At 39.8% G+C, this 16,578-nt stretch overlaps 1 protein-coding gene across 1 annotated transcript; it reads right to left on the reverse strand.

Moving 5' to 3' along the window:
* Window positions 1-211: 211 nt before the first annotated feature.
* metrn (meteorin, glial cell differentiation regulator) lies at window positions 212-5,060 on the reverse strand. Its single transcript, XM_033985266.2, has 4 exons — window positions 4,734-5,060; window positions 3,694-4,127; window positions 2,287-2,346; window positions 212-1,548 (listed from the first exon to the last, which is right to left on the reverse strand). The coding sequence occupies exons 1-4, from the start codon at window positions 4,841-4,843 to the stop codon at window positions 1,232-1,234; spliced, it is 921 nt and encodes a 306-aa protein (XP_033841157.1). The 5' UTR covers window positions 4,844-5,060; the 3' UTR covers window positions 212-1,231.
* Between the last annotated feature and the right edge of the window lie 11,518 nt (window positions 5,061-16,578).

The following is a 16,578-nucleotide window of genomic DNA, read 5'->3' on the forward strand; positions in this document are numbered from 1 at the left end:
GCTTCTCTCTCACTGTGGCATTTTGTTTGTCCTACGTCTTCTGCTGTTTAATTTATGAACACTTGAGGTGAGTTATGTCTGAGAAACTTTTACCAGAGTATAGACCTGTTAACACATGCAGACTTGTAAAGTAGTTCAAGGTTGGGGAAAGTTATTTTAGCAAAATGTGTGAAATTGCGATGATAAATCAGAAACAAAAACAAAGCTTGTGACAGTTATAGTTTCTCATAATTTGTATTTGAACAAACATAACATAGAAATATTACACAATACTGACTTTTCACAGTTTTAAATCATTATAAAACTCTTATTTACACATATACATTCATATTACATTTATATAATACAATAATAACACAATGGCAGTGTATGCTTTGAAGACATTGAAAAAGACATTTGGTTTGAACCCCTGCAGACATAGTGCACTTAACACATCACAACAAATGAATAGGCATTACACGTATTATGCGCTGTCCAGTGTAATTGGCTTAATACAGCATTTTAATTAATTTCAATATATCTTATATATAGAGTAACAACTTTGGTAACACTGAACTCAAGTCACAAATCTCTTTCAAATATGATGATTACTAAATGTATAATAAGGTAAAACGTTTGATAATATTCATTTATCTGTAGAATTATACATGTTTGCAAAATAGGATTACTCAGAAAATGTCCACTTTTTGGATATATAAATACTCAAATGTCTCCACTATGCTACATATATTTGCTTTTTATTTGGTTTTAGTGCTTGCAGCATTCTGGATAATTCACTTCTTTTTTTTTTTTTCAATCAGTGCAAATTCTTCCTTTTTAAGACATTTATAATCTCCTTTAACATAAGACTGAAACCAATTCCAGTCAGTTATGCTCGCCTCAAAATGTAGGCTTATTTCTGTATGAGGCATGGTGGACTTTTGAAGCCACTTTGAAATCCTGGACACCTGACTTCAAGATTGCACGCACTGTCCAAACTGTCTAGATTTCTTTAGATTGGTAGTGTCCTCTTTATCTCAATTCAAGAACAACCCACAAATGCAGCTTATTTGACTGCACCAAAATGGCTACCGACCAACACTGCTCTGCCTTCTGAAATCAGTGCTCTGGGGCCTTTCTAGCCACCCTTCTAGCCACATTGCATCCTCTTAGCGGGACAGGGCTAGCTTACGCCTTGCCGTTAGCGCTGGCGGTTTCTGTTTTGGAACACGCATTTTCCCCCTTGCGTATCTCAGTCTATAGGTAGCTCACATGGTATCTGCTGAGCCGCTTTAGCCTTGAGGTAGGCCTCCTGGAAGTCCTTGTATCTAGGAGCACATCCCAGCCAGGCCTCTCCAAAATGCACCCTCCCCGTGAAGAGGAAACTGCCTGGTCCTGGTTTTACACCGCACTGTAACAGAGTCCGGATTTCGCCCTGGCTGGTGAGGCGACTGTTACCGCTGGTGAAGAGAGCGTACTTCTGCCGGAAAACCCGTGTCGCGCTGACTTTGATCACAGCGGCTCTTAAAGTATCGTCGTCTTCAACTGATCGGATGTTTCCACGCACCACTGCAGAGAAAAGAACTCGAAGTTAGACATGCTTTCAGCTAGTGTTGGTATTCTGGTGTAATTCAAGTATTTAGATAGTGATGATGTCTCTATATACCAAAATAATGTCAAAATGTCAAATCGCTTTCTCTCCAAACATGACTCACAGTGCCAAACAGGCCAGAGGGAGTGTTTTAGGAGTACTATTTTATGGAGAGAATCTAAAAGTGCCATGTATTGAAGCTTTTGTCTCTGATTATTACGACCATTCTTTTTTGTCCACTCATTTTTTCCTCTCCCCCTACCAATTTGACTCTGAACCCTCAAGTTATTCCATATTTGACTATTCCATACTTTGTACTGTCTCTTACCAACCACCAACTCAACCTAAAAGCCGTTGTCAAAGTCCCAACTAATCCTAACTTTTGTTGCAGGCTGAACCTTTCACCACTCCCATTACAACTCAATCAGATTAGTCCACATCTCCTTCTTTTAGGGGGGTGGACTGGTTGGATTAGACCACTACAGTGCCTTCTTTGGGGGTTCCTTAAAGGTTTCGGGGTGAGGATTGCTGCTATTTCACCTTTCACCTTTGCACTTTTGAGAAGAGGATTTGGAGGTGCCGGTTTTAGCACAGGAGATTTGTAGTTCCTAATTTGATATAACGCCTTTCATTTGGCAGTCTTTTGAAAATATGGTAATCCTGTTAGAAAACTGACAGGGCTCATTAGTGTGACAATAAAATTTCAGGTAACTTACCAAAGTCACTAGTGCATACAGCCATCAAGATCTCGGTATTGTTGCAAGGTCTGCAGGCATCTGTCAAGAAAAAGGAGGAACTGTCCGTTAGGAAACTTGTACAATATCCAAAGAGACACCTATATGCTAATGTACAGCTAAGCCTCAGTTAATTGCCCATCCGGATCAATGTAAAGGAATCTGTTAGTTAGTAAAGACTTTTTCAATACAGGACAGACCAACCACAGAGCCACAACTAGCAGCTGCTACTTTTCATTTTACATTTTATAGTTGGAGCGGCAAAGTTTTTAGGTGTGAGATCCTTCCTAAGCAGACAATTTAAAAGCCCTCCCTCCCCTCCTTCCTATCCCTCTGTCCCAATGCCTTCCTGGGTGTCTACAGTCACACCTCATCAAAGCTTAGAAGAAGGGGAGGCCACTTCAAAAGATTCCAGCTCAAAACCACTTCTGAGAAAGTTCCCCCTTAATTTACCAAAAGCCTGACAAATTATCTGAAAGGAATATTTAAAATGTGAACCCTTCTGAAGCCATGGATTTAAATTTTAAGCTGTGGCATTTTTAAAGTTCATTTTTTTGGTTGCCCTCCTAAGAAACTTGATAAATGAGATTCCTTCCTCCCTAGTCTTAATAGTGTGTGTGGGAGAGTAGGGGTGGACTAAAGGGGTGCACTTCTCCAGACCAGTCTCCACAGCCCCAACAAAAGATCGGAGCATCTCAGCTGGGCACAGGCTAACCCCCCCGGTTGCCTAGGAGACGGCAGTAATCCCAGAATGCTCATTGAAAGGGGCCCAGGACACTGGAGAGAAAGCACACCCCCACATACTGTGTCTTTGTGCCCCCTCCTCCCTCCACTTCACTCTGGTCGAAGCCTCCTTTGAATCCCAAGCAGCCATTCCACAGGCCACAGGCTGCGGTGGTGAAGTTTGCCCACATCCTCCCATGCACACTGGGCTTTTAAGAATTATGGCATGAATTATCTACAGAGCTGCCTTTGGGGGGAAAAAATGTGGTTTGGCTTTTGGGAAGTACAAAAAGGATCACTCCTACTTGCCCTTGTGTCAGACTTTTTTAAAAGATGTCAAACTGGATCATATGTAGATAAAAAAAAAATATCTTGGTTATTTTGGCATAGGTGCAATAACAGATTGTTTTAAAGGTTTATCTGTAATTCATAATACAGTCATAGATCAAAAATGTGTGTACTTCATTGGACAGGGTTGCACCAGCATGGACCTCCTTGGTTAATGGCAAATGAATATGCAAATCACTGCACATTAGGAGACGTGATGAACCCAAAAGGAGATGGAGGTGAAAGGAAAATCCTTCTCAACAGGCTCCAATCAATAAACCATTTAATACTTGACAAACCCAAAGTAACTTTCAAAATGGCTGCTGGCAGGACCCTCACCTTCACTGGTCACTTGGTTGGAGTCCATTGACAGCTGTGCGCTCCAGTCTCCTCTCAGCTCATATCTGAAAGACGCGATCTTTCTGCTGATGTCCTGGTGAGGTGTAGCTTGGAGGAACAGTGCCACCTTCTCCCCTGGCAGCCGGCTGAAACACCTGACCCGCGGTGGGGCAGACGTACCCAGGCGGTCCCCTACCAGTAGCTCCAGCACCCCATCCCGTTCCAGGTACAGCTGAGCCCCATGGAACTGCTCTGAGGGCTTGACACAGGCTGTGATGAGACCTGAGCTACTGCCTCCAGGTCCCACTGCTACATAGGGCAGGCGGGGGGACAGGGTGAGGCGCAGTGCCCCTGTAGGGTACAACCAGTCCAGGGTACCCTCCGAGCAGTGCAGGGAGATCTGCTCCACGCTGCCCTGCTGCTGGGACAACCCACTGTGGAGGAAAAATAGTTACACATGATGAGTTTTTTTCTGTTATGCATTCTCTAATGCAGCCCTTTTATTTATGTGGCATATATTCACCAATAAAAATAGCATCAGACGTGTATCTCTTAATCATAAAGGTTAGTGGGGTTTTATCAGCCTAATAAATGATTAAAGAGATTACTCTGGTTTGAGTTAGATTGCGCCACCTAGTAGTGATTCTGCAAAGCATGCACACCATTAACGCTTCTAAATCACATTGAATTTCTTGAAAATCCCTGCTCCATCCAATGATTTATAATGTGCATATGAAACTACAAATTGTGCTCTACTAACAGCGCATTTTGCACGGTGCATAAGCTTTAACCCAGACGTCTCCTGCTTGTCTGGACAGTCCATGCCTCCTGCAGACAAACGCTGCTGGAGTCAGTCACCCCAAAGCTCCAGAAACATTTTAATTGCGCCCTAATGGCAAGTCCAAACATGTTGCACTCCAGCACGCATTGTCCCTTTCTAGAGGTCAGAGGTCGGATCAACAGATAAGCAACGTAAGTTTAACGCACAAGTGCTATTAGTTTAAGCAAATTAAACATTTACATAAAAATGAAATACTCGCCTTCCTCTCCAACTGCACTGGTCCTCGGAATAGTACGACATGGCCACGTCAAAACAGATAAGAAATACAATCCAAAATGCGTAAATCCAAGCGAAACGGTACGCAGACATCTTCAGTGGAGAGTGGAGCCAAGTGAAGGAATGCGCAATGGATAATCCCCAAAAAACTCAACCACTCAGCCCCGCACAAGAAAAAAAAACCTGCTATGTAGTTACTATAGCGCTGATAAAATCCATACTCGTGCGTATCCTCTTACCCTCCGAGTTAGATAAGAGAATGGCTCACTCCGCTGTCTACCCCGTCTCAAAACCCTCTCGGCTGATGTGCGCCAGGTTCACGCAGCGCTCTGAAGTTATCCCCCAACACCAAAACTTGAGCAGCCAATCAGAGCGCGGCTTTGGAAACTTTAAACCACTCTCTTATCGCGCAGGAGGGAGGGATGTGGGCGCAGAGGAGGGGGAACAGTATGCAAAATTACTGCATTGTCTTCAAAACTGTCTGCTGAAGTAGAACTCAAGGTAGTCCAGCCTATTAGCAATTAACTAGTTAGTTTTTTAGACTGAAAAGTTAAGTTCTTAGTTCTATGTTACCCTGATGTCTCTACAATGTGCTTTTAGTCACTGGATTGTAATACCTAAGACATGTTCATTCACTTAGTCCATAGCATAGACCTACTGGACAATAGGCATTATGGTCAGACAGTAAATAACATTATAATTAGAAGATACGTATCACGAAATTATCACCAAATTCTAGCTGTAACTGTCGTGTATGTGTCTAAAAACATTGGATTTAATATGACATCACTGGGTCTAACCTGTTCTGTTATGTCTTGTGATGATAAAGGTAGAATGGCTCTGACTGCAGCGCTCTTTGCCCCTTACCCTGCTGAGCTCCTCTTTCATGTGCTGGTATTTATAACCGAATCAAATATTCTTTTGTGCACTGGCTGTCATCCATCTCTCCGAGTCTGCGACCACGAGCCTGCTGCATGCGTGTGCTGGGCTGGGACATCCTGGGACCTCTGATGGAGTTATGACAAGGCTTCACAGCAGCACAAAGGCACATGTGCAGAAATCCAGCTGCTTTATTGTGTGAGGCAGGGCCAGGCTTTGTTAACTGCACAGCCATTCAAACCAGTGGACTTTAAAGTGCACAGACTGACAGCAGGGAAACACACAGAGAGAAATATGAATGTATTAGTGGCTGGAGTGTGCTGGTTATGGATTTTAAAAGCAACCACACATCTATTTAAGATTACACACCGATTTAGACCTGTCATAAACAATAGCAAACATATATCTTCATAAAGTTGAACTATGATAAAGCAGGATGCATGAATACAATGGCTAAATAGTTGTAGATGAACACATAGATCAAGAGAAAACTGGGAGGACAATAGGCTGCATTCATGTTTTAGAATTTGATGCCATAACATAATGTCAGATTGAGGGCAAGTGCCAATTATTCTATGGGAGTGGCAAGTATTATGGAAAGAAATATCCAAAAAATAGACTACGTTTATCAACACTATTTAATACAGATTGCGCAAACCTGCTTTTTTTAAAATCCAAGATATCATTCTTTTCCTTTTACCTAATAACAATCATGCCGTTGTGAGTGAAGAGCACAATCACTTTTTCTTTTCTGCAATAATATATTTTAACCTTAGATCATTTCTGCTGACAGAGAGGATATAGGACTTGGTGTCAGGTTTTTTTCATATGGACTGGCCCAGGAATTACTTAAACCAGGAAAAATATCTGAATTTTGACAGTACTTTCAACCTCAATTTTATACTTTTGGTGGAAGACTGTTATGATAGCATGAATCAGACTCCCCAGAAAATTACTTAAACAATAAGTTATGATCATTACAATGCATTTAATTGTAATATGTATGGAAAACGTATATATGTATGGAAAACCAATCCCTGGATTATCAATGTTTACATGCTCCCATTAATTTTGAATATTACTCATATTGTAAATACAGTACGCTTCCAACTTTGCCCCTCTGACCCCAAATGTTCCATCAACCTTAAATCAACATATCAGCGCCATAAACTCCCCATTAAATTAAATTGTGATGTCCTAAATGTGGAAGTGTATGTACCAGGCCTGTAATCCCACATAGCACTCTGCTCCTTTTGAGTGTGTGAAAACCCAAAGCTGCCGATTCCCTTCCTCGTCAGAACAATGCCATCTTTGACTGTAACGAAACTCAGTCTGTTTGTCCTCTTACTGTAACCACTGAAGCAGGCTCGCTCCCACAGCTCGGCCCAGGACCCCTCTCTCTTACTCTCCTTCTTCTCACTGTTCCGCCAATAAGAGCGTCTTCAAACAGGACCTACAAGAGTTTGCATGTGGCCGTGAGTGCTGGCTGTATTTGCTGTGCGTACTGTATCCTTTAATGTGAGTGTATGCTTAGTGTAGTGACAGTCTGCTGCTACCACTGTTTTATGGGACCTTGACATTCTGTTACACTGGCTCTGAACATGCACTTTGATACACGGAGGTCCTTCACAAGCTCGATTGACCATCTGTTTTAAGAGTAAGATATTTATTAGAGTATTACCAAATGTTTGTGTAGGTTGAGGAAAAATATATTTACACAATACATCAATATCTGACAATAATCACAACAGGTATATCATCTGTTTTATATAGTATGTATATGTCAATTTGATAAAACATAATTCATTTTATTGAATGTCAGTTCTCTGTCAGTTTACGGAAATATTTTGCTCCCAAATTAGCTGGTGTATTCCAGGGTTTTACAATGCAGCCAAACCAAACCTGAGTCTGTCTTTAAAATGACTGTCACACTTGGAATATTTGATTACAACAGCAAACAATGTTTTGTATAACCCATGCTGGATGCCCTTTCCTGGAACTGGAATGTTGCTTGTAACTCAATGTGTATCTAAAGTAGTACAGACTTTTTATGAATTTTTATCATAATTTTGAATACAGTCATTTACTTTGACTTATAATGTCTGTTGATAACAAAGACACACACCTTCTAAAGTGCTGATGATGAGGTAGAATATTTGACCTGGGATGCCCTTGACACCAGCTGACACTCACTGAGACACCTGGAGCCCTGTGTTCCCAGACCTCGCGGCAGGTTCCCATGGCACCTGACTGCTAATCCAGATGATCTGACATGGCCAATGTTTGTTAGCCTGCACCGACTCATCTATCTGCTGTAATGAGATCTAAGACCTCGTCAGGAGACTCTCGTAATTTGGCAACGTATGTTTCCGGATCACAGGAACATGCCCCTCCCTTCACAGAATAGTGCTGTGTTCAGTACAGTGAGAGAAGCCATGGGAAACTGGTAGAGGACAATGTTACGTGTTTAAGAGTTTTACCAGCATTGGCTTATTAAAAGTTAATCAGGTTTAAACATATTGCAACTTTATAGGAATACATATGAATTTAAAATATAATCAACATCAAAAATACTTCCTATACAAAGTTCTTTTTACAATAGGGTAATATTTTTTTTGAAACATTCATACAAACACAAAGGTACAGCATTAGGAATTTAGTTTGTTCTTACAAAATTGTGTTACCAAATCTTCAGTAACACAATATACATGAAATTGCTATACTTCTTCAACTTTGTGATGTGTGAATTAGATAACCCTAAGTGTCCCCCATTTTATCTAATTGAATTGAATGTTTGGAGTTCCTTAGGGCTTTGTTTTTGACCCCATGCTGTTCTGGCTATGGCTTAATTAGCTTCATTCATCATCCGGCCAAACAATTTCTATTATTACCAAGACTTTTGTAAACAATTTAAGAGACAGGTACACAAAAATAAAGATAAGATTGAACTAATTAGGTAATCATCTGCTCATTATTTATCTATAAGAAACTAGCTTTGAGTCATAAAGTATATTGGTGTACCTCAGGGCTCTATATTTGGACCATCTGTTTTTCAATATTATGTTTTAAATATGTAAGAATACAGAGAAAAGAATAGGGTATGACATTGGGGCAATAGTAGATAGTAGAACTGTAGTAGTAGCAAAGTAGTTACCAGTATTTCTTCTGTATATTACTGTTACTATTGAATGACATTGCTGCTAGTACCACATGACTTTTTAACAGCTTCCATTTGTCAGTATAGTTGTTTACATTTCCACCACACAATTTTCCATGTTGTGATGAGTCAGTGGGACAAGCAAGCTTTTCCGTTCCCACCTCTGAACTCTGCCTGGTGCTCGTGGAGTCCAGCCATGGTCAGGTCTCCCATTTACCCAGCACGCCCTCATGTGAAAACGCATGTGTAAACTGACACCGACCCTCTCATTGCACTTTCTCAGGGTCCCGGTTGTGTACATGTTTGTTTGTGTGACAGTAACATTTCTCTCAAGTCTGTTTGTCTAGTTGTCGCTTGTGTGGCTGTGTGTTGGTGTAAAGCCCAGTGGGAAATCCAATACAAGAGTCAGAGGCCTGGAGCGGATAAACACAAGCCAGGACGTGGCGGTCGGCAAACGCAGTTGGAAATGCAAAGACACCCTCGGAATGATCTTTAACGCTTTTCCAAACATGTAATAGATCACTTAACCCCACCGTCTCAAAGCTCCACTGGACTTTAATTTCCTCCGTAGGGATGTCGTATATAAGTTTAGTGAGATTGGACCCATATGTTGTCATAAATTAAATTGTATGTGTGAATTTTCCCATCATTTTAGCCTGAGAATCTCAATCTCAAAATCTCTGAGGGATTAAGGTTAAGGGTATGTCCAGTATTTGTTTATTAACAAGACCACATCATGATCACATTATAGTGTTATTTCTGGTAGTAATAAATGTATAGAACTAACTGATTTTTGCTGTTGAGTATATGTGTTGAATGTATTAAAGATTTCCATAGTACATTTCCTGAGTGCTATTTAGTGATGGGACTTTTGGCTCCTTTGTGGGATCTGAATCTTTTGAATCAGAGTTGCTCTAAATAAGGGCTCTTTTTACATTTATTTATATGACAGAAGCCAATGAGAAAACTAATTTTGTCTACGAACTAATCTCAGAGAGAAATGACCACGGCTAAGTTTAGTTTAAAATATTTCAAGCTGAGAGTGGGAGAATGTTTACTTTTTGAAATTTTAAATAATCTAAATAAATGCCAGATATGCTTTTTGTGCACAAATCTCTCCCTCTTGTCGCCTGCTCTGCTTCTGTGCTGATTGCTGTGTTGGTTTCACGTGAATTAATCAAAAATGCATAAAAATTTGAAAGAATAACATTAGATTCTTTTAAAAAATGAGATCCAGATCCAACCGTTCACCTAAAGGAACCATTCAAAAGAGCCGACTCGTTCACAAATGTCACATCACTGTTGCTACTGCAGATCTGATTCATAAAACTGTGCAAAATACTGCAACTAGTACTTCCACAGTTATCACAACTACCACAGCCGCTATTGGTACTTACTAACTCTGCTACAACCGATATGAGTCATCCTACGTCTGCTACGACAGTTCCCTAAAAATATTCATAGTTTTATCACAACTTCCACTGCTATTGCTACCACTACAAATACACAAAACTGTTCTGGTTTAAAAGCACAGTATTATATCTTTTACTTAACAAAAAGTAAGTTATATGTTTTCTATTTTGAATTTTCTATCTATCTTCCCCCTTTTTCTATTCAGCAACTCCATATAACCTAATTATAGGGTCTGGGGTCAGAGGTCACAGCTGGGTGCCCTGGGGACTTTTCATTAGCAAAAATGGAGGGAAGAAGCTGCAGGTGTTTAAAACGGTCCTCTCTGTCCTTTGTGCCATCTCCATTAAAAACACATAGATATCGGTTTGAGTCGCTTTTAAATAATGATTGGTCTGTTTCAGGAAATAACTAATTATTGTGATAAATGATGATTTTGTGATTCAGTCTCCAAATAGCATACAGCGCTTCTTTCACAAATCCCGCACAAGTATTATTTACTCAAGGAGAAAATTCAGCTGTTTTCAGAATTCCTAAAGTGTGACGACAATTAGATTTTTTATCACACCACTCCGCCTTATCTTAAGCTTAAACTGATAATGCTAATGTCACTGAACTGGGACTGACACAGCGTCAACACTCCAGCTATTGCCTTGATACGCTGCATTCCTCAGTTGTTTGAAAAGCGCACATAGGGAATAGTTTAGTGCTAGAGTAAACAGACTTCTTAAATATTTGATGGCAAGCAGGAGGCAAAACCGCAGAATGTGCAAGAGATTTTTCCTTGTGGTTAACGGCTAAATTTGGACAACAAAGCTCTAGCATAGGGCCTAGTGGTGTTATTAGGGCTCACTGGGTGGGCGGGGGCGATTCATTTGCTAAAGCAAGTCTGTGTCTTGTTTTTGGAGGGAAACTGTTCTTTGCATCATTCCTAAAAGACAGTAGCCTTCAAAGATGTAATTAGAGTAAATTTATAGCCGTCATTAGCAGGGTTTGAATGTATGCATTGAAGCTTTCTTTACGTTTACTGTAGATAAAATATGGTTACTTTTACTGAAGTACATTTAGAACTTTTTTCTCACCCTGCCATTTAGATATTTTATAGTGGTGGTTCTATCAATGTGATATAGTATATTCTAAACCTAAAGTACCTATACGTGTTGAAACTGGACTTGTTACAGTGATGCAGTAGCTTAACAATGATAAGATAATGGGAGTACTTAAATATTAGCATTATATAGTACTTTCCCTTACAGTGCAGCCTGAGTTTGGGATATCTCATCTCATTAAGATCAGTTACCCATCATCTCCTGCTCATACTATTTGTGATCCAGAGGAGAGCATTGTTATCAGCGGCTAATGCTGATGCTAATGTTTTCTTGGAGCCAGCCGGGGGTCAGACAGAGGTGCTCCCCTGTCTGTCTTCCCTCCTCCCCTTCTCCTCTGCAGCCTCCACACTTAACTCTAATTGGCCAGATCAATTTGGAGGGAAACTTAACAAGGAGCAGGATCCCTCCAAAATTGACAATAGGTATAGTGTTTTACATATGGCCACAGGAAAGACAGATGTTGCAGCCCTCGACCACATCCACATCTGAATGGCCTGATTTGGATACAATGGGCCACGGTACAAAGGCTGATATTTTGGCGGTCAAGACACATGCATAATTTTGGCGGCCAAATGTTTGTGAAGTTATTCTGAGTGGTAATTGTTATTTTAAACGGAGAATATGTCACAAAATATAAATATTTGAACAGATAAAAAGTACAGATGTTTTTTGCCGCAGCAGTTCAACGTCATAAGAATTCACATCTTTTTTGTTCATTAACACTATATACTATGTTTTTAGTAATTACATTGCCTCAAATAAACAAACAAATCCATTACTATGAGAACAAAGAACTAAAAGTCATTGCGTGGTGTAAATGTGTGATCATTTCTGTACCGTGTGAAAAGTTAGTCAGTGTTGGTTGAGTGCATTTTATATTGATTTTGATGCTCTTTTCTTGAGTGCCTTGAAAAAATAAATGGTGACAAATGCGGGGACACTGAGATACAATCATCTACGCATCTACGCCAGCAAACAATCAAAGTCAGTTTCCCTCCAAAAGCTTGAAAGAGCCCAGTCACATGCATAGTAGACTACATTGTTGCATATATATGTACAAAACACATTTAAATATTTAATTTTGAGACCTGCAATGTAAACATGTAGTGTAGAGCTTTTTAAAACACATTAGCATTAGTCACCAGAATTGATAATTATGCACAAGTTCGTAGGCAGATGGCATTATTTGTCATCTAAAAATGTTTTTGTTGTCATTTTTTGTTGGTTGTTCCAGAATAGAGTCCAAATGAAATCTATTTGTGTGATCCGTATTACTTGGTGAAGGATCTTAAAGCTTTTAGGGTATTTATTGTAATTAAAAAATAAATCATTTACGAGTTTCAGTAAAGATTGGGACCAGAGTGCACTAAAACTAAAATATGAATAAATAAAATCCTGTTTGCAATCAAAATATTTATCATGTAAGGTGAATATAGAAAACTAAAATGACAAGATTATCACTTTGAGGTTCTGAAATTTCCTTTGTAACAGAAAATCAAGACATCTTCAAAGCTTCACTCAGCTTCTACGCACAAAACAAAATGTTCCAATGTTGCAAATATAAAAAATAGTTCACTCTTTCTCTTTGCTGCCTGACTGCACTTGAACAGCACCTCCTCCTCTTCCTCAGCCAAAGCCCGCTCGGTGCATTCAGCCTGGTCAGAGGAGGTCACTCTGGACTCTACAGAATGTAATTAGGCTTCTACGCACACACACACACACACACACACACAAACACAAACACACACACGTAGGTCTCTGGAGAATTTAAAGTTTAAACCTCCTCTACAATGGCGGCCCAAGACAATAGACACATGCCGATGCTCTGACCCTGTGGCTCTGCTCAGACAGACCCACACTGTTCATACTGCTAACCTGCCCCCCTCCCTCTTGTGTGCAGTGAGCGGGAACATCACACAGCCTCATATTTCACTCAGTAGAAAAAATTATATACAGCAACAGGTGAAAATCTCTGCTAAGGTCCATAAATACCCTGATCAGGTTTAGGATATAAAGTTAATACGTGTGGTGCGCCGCTAAAGCTGGTTCTTGTGAAGTCTGTAACCAAAGACCAGGCAAGGCTTAAGTTGGGCCTTTTAATGATTTTATGATGTATAGCAAATCATGGTGTAAAGATGCAGCAAAACACAACTATAGGCCTATATTATAAAAGTAATATGCACTGCACGTGAGCTAACATCAAAAAGTACTGAATTAGAAGTGGTATTTTAGTTACGTTTGTATTGTACTGACATTTATTTAAATACTACAACAAAGACTGACAGAGCTTTACAGTTGATCCTAGCACATTACAATGCAATCAAATCGAAATTACAATTTGATTTGGTGTGATTATTAATAAATTCCTCAGGCTGCAATTATTTCGATGACAGAATTTCTACTGCGAAAACAAAATATCCGGTCGTTTAGTCCTGTACAAACATGTTTTAACAGTTGAAATGATCAGTTCATATTTCAGTCGCGTATTAAAAGTTGATGCTTCTAGAGTTGTTTTCAATGTGCAGTCTGAACAGAGTCATACTTGAATGCGTGTTCAGTTCAACTTTATTTTCATAGCACTTTTACAAAACAACTTCAGCTCCCCAAAGTGCAACAACAACAAAAAAAGAAATATACAGATAATACAAAGCATAAGGAAAGAACAATAAAATACCAAGATATCCTGTGCAGTTTGTATTAAATGCCAGGGAGAAGAGGTGGGTTTTCAGTTTTGTCTTAAACTACGTTAAGGACTGTGAGGATCTGACACATATTGCATATCTATCAAATGTTAAAAAAAGATTTAAACAAAAAACAAATACAAATCTAAAACCGTCCAGCCCTATCCAACGCTTTTGCAACCTCAACTTAAGAATACAATTTTAATCTTCTTGCCCTAGGATTTTAACAAGTCAAGCAGATATAATGAGGATGGAATTAAGGCAATTAGTCCTCAGAGCGACTCTAACACCACTACCTGATTGACAGTTCATTCTTGCAGCTTTATCCCTGATCTAAAAGGTTCACATTTTGCCCTTTGGATGACAATTAAACTGCATGAAAGAGATCCCATTGCACATCCCAATCTGAATCATCTTTTATCTTGCACCGTTTGTCATCCGAGTCCTCTGACCTGCGGTTTGTCTGGGATCTTTAAAATACCGCCCGCCCGCCCTCAATCCTGCACCTGCATCAACCTCTCCCTTCGCTTTCATCAATGGAACCTGTCTTTTCACAACGTATACTTGTAGCAAAGGGGGGAGGCATTGTTTGAGGTCGAGCCTTGAGGGAACCGCCAAAATGCAGTGTTGCCATTAATTTAGTGCCGCCCCCGTCCTCTTAGAGCTGACCCACGGCTCTCGCTCACTGCAGGGGTATCACATCACTCGCCCCTGGGGTACGAGGCTGCGCTGCCCCTTCTCCAGACAACAGGTGGATTTGAAAGTGTGCAACAGGTGGGGTACAATGGGATATGTATCTTGGTCTATATCATGTCAATTTTAAAATGCTAAAGCGTGAACAATGTGGACTCAATTTTTTAAGGTTGTTCATAATTCTTTTTTTTTTTTTTTTTTTGTTTTGCTAGTGTACATTTTTCAGTTTTTGTGAGCTGCCATTGGCTAAGCTCTACATATTGAACCCCTCCCAAACCACAACCGAGGATAGTGACATAGGGAGTACGGGTTAAAAATACAGTCCTTTACACATTGTACTGTGAGAAAAGTTTGTTACAGTTTATAATTTATAATAGTTTAACATACGTATTACTTCTCGGTGCACTGATGAAGTAAACTTATCCATTTCTCTCTTTCTAGTTTACATCACCAATCCAAGTTTTTTTTCTTTTCTTTTATAAATAAACACATGTAATTGAATAGATACAACACGGATATGTGCCTGGACTGTGGAACATTCTTCGATGCAATGAGACAACAAGCAGGATTTCCCACTAGAAAATGTCGAGTGCGTGTCTGTAAAGTCACTGTTTGATTTGGGGTTTGAACTGGAAGGACAATATTGTGGATGCATCATTTCCATGTGTCATTTTTATCAAGTTTTGTGAAAATGTATACCCTTAAATGAGATGGAATGACTCTGCTCCAGACACACTTTACCACAGTTTACCAAGTATGCATAGAGTAGAGACAATTAAAATGAACTGGGAAGCTGACTGACAATAAACAAACCACACAAATATTACAAAAATGCTCATCCAATACCACTCCAAACAAATAATGCAATGAAATAAATCAGTTTCTGTTGTGACTATGCTTCTGCCAAGTGCACAAACACCAATCAATATTTATATGACTGCACAATCACAGTTTTTACATTGATTTTGTGGAAAGGCCCAACAGGTCGTCTGCAGAGGAAGTGCGTGGATAAAAGACACACGAAACGCCAAGTGACTCTGCTCTCCTTCTGCACCGGACTGTGTCGCCAACCCAACGGAGCACAAGAGTGAGACAGCTGATTGAAAAAGCCCGGTCCTCAATAAGGCATTCACGACTGCACACAAATAAGTCATGCACACGGCACAAGAGAGTGTAGCAGTGGACTTGAGCTAATCAGGCTCTCTCCATGCACTGACAGACAGGGGTCACATCACAGGGCCACATGTTTGTGATGGAAATGTGGATGGCAGGCGTAGGAAAACAAAGCACGAGACGGCATACTTTACACATGAGATAACACACACACTGAGGTGAAAAATGACCCTAAAACTATTTTTCTCTTAAGAGTCCAAAATTACACAGCGACGCAGGGGGCCTGAATTTTGGTAAAACAGAGTGGAAATCATATGGAGATTTAAACCATATATATGCTAAATGCACAATTCAAAAGACGTCCATAACAAAAACACTGGTCCAAGTCAAGGCCCAAAGATAAGAATCATACTAATAATGTCCTTAACAAAGTGACATAAAAAATGTTTTGCATTTTATCCATTTTGTCCAAACATAGTAATATGTTCATAAGTATTTCCTAACTATTGACAAAGAAATATATCTGAAGTACAAATATAGTTATAGCTTAGAGATTTTACATATGTGTTAGTATGTACTCAAACATTTCACTATTGAGGTAAAATTAATGTACTTTTGTCACTAAAGCTAGTCTAAGTTTTCATATATAAGATATGTAGCATTGTGTTTTTGTCACAACCATTTCAGATGAACTGAACAAGTTTTACCCCATTCCTTATTTGGTAAAACCACAGTCCGCAGGAGATTCTCTCTCAGCAGGAACCCAAGACTTTTCGATTTTTTGAG

This window comes from Periophthalmus magnuspinnatus, chromosome 19 (assembly GCF_009829125.3).
Source record: "Periophthalmus magnuspinnatus isolate fPerMag1 chromosome 19, fPerMag1.2.pri, whole genome shotgun sequence".
Taxonomy (NCBI): domain Eukaryota; kingdom Metazoa; phylum Chordata; class Actinopteri; order Gobiiformes; family Gobiidae; genus Periophthalmus; species Periophthalmus magnuspinnatus.

Coding starts and splice junctions, on each gene's coding strand:
- metrn (XM_033985266.2), bottom strand. CDS start 4,843: ATGTCTGCGTACCGTTTCGCTTGGATTTACGCATTTTGGATTGTATTT. Junction 4,128..4,733: donor CAGTGCAGTTGGAGAGGAAG/GCGAGTATTTCA, acceptor TTTCCTCCACAG/TGGGTTGTCCCAGCAGCAGG. Junction 1,549..2,286: donor TGTATGCACTAGTGACTTTG/GTAAGTTACCTG, acceptor TTTTCTCTGCAG/TGGTGCGTGGAAACATCCGA.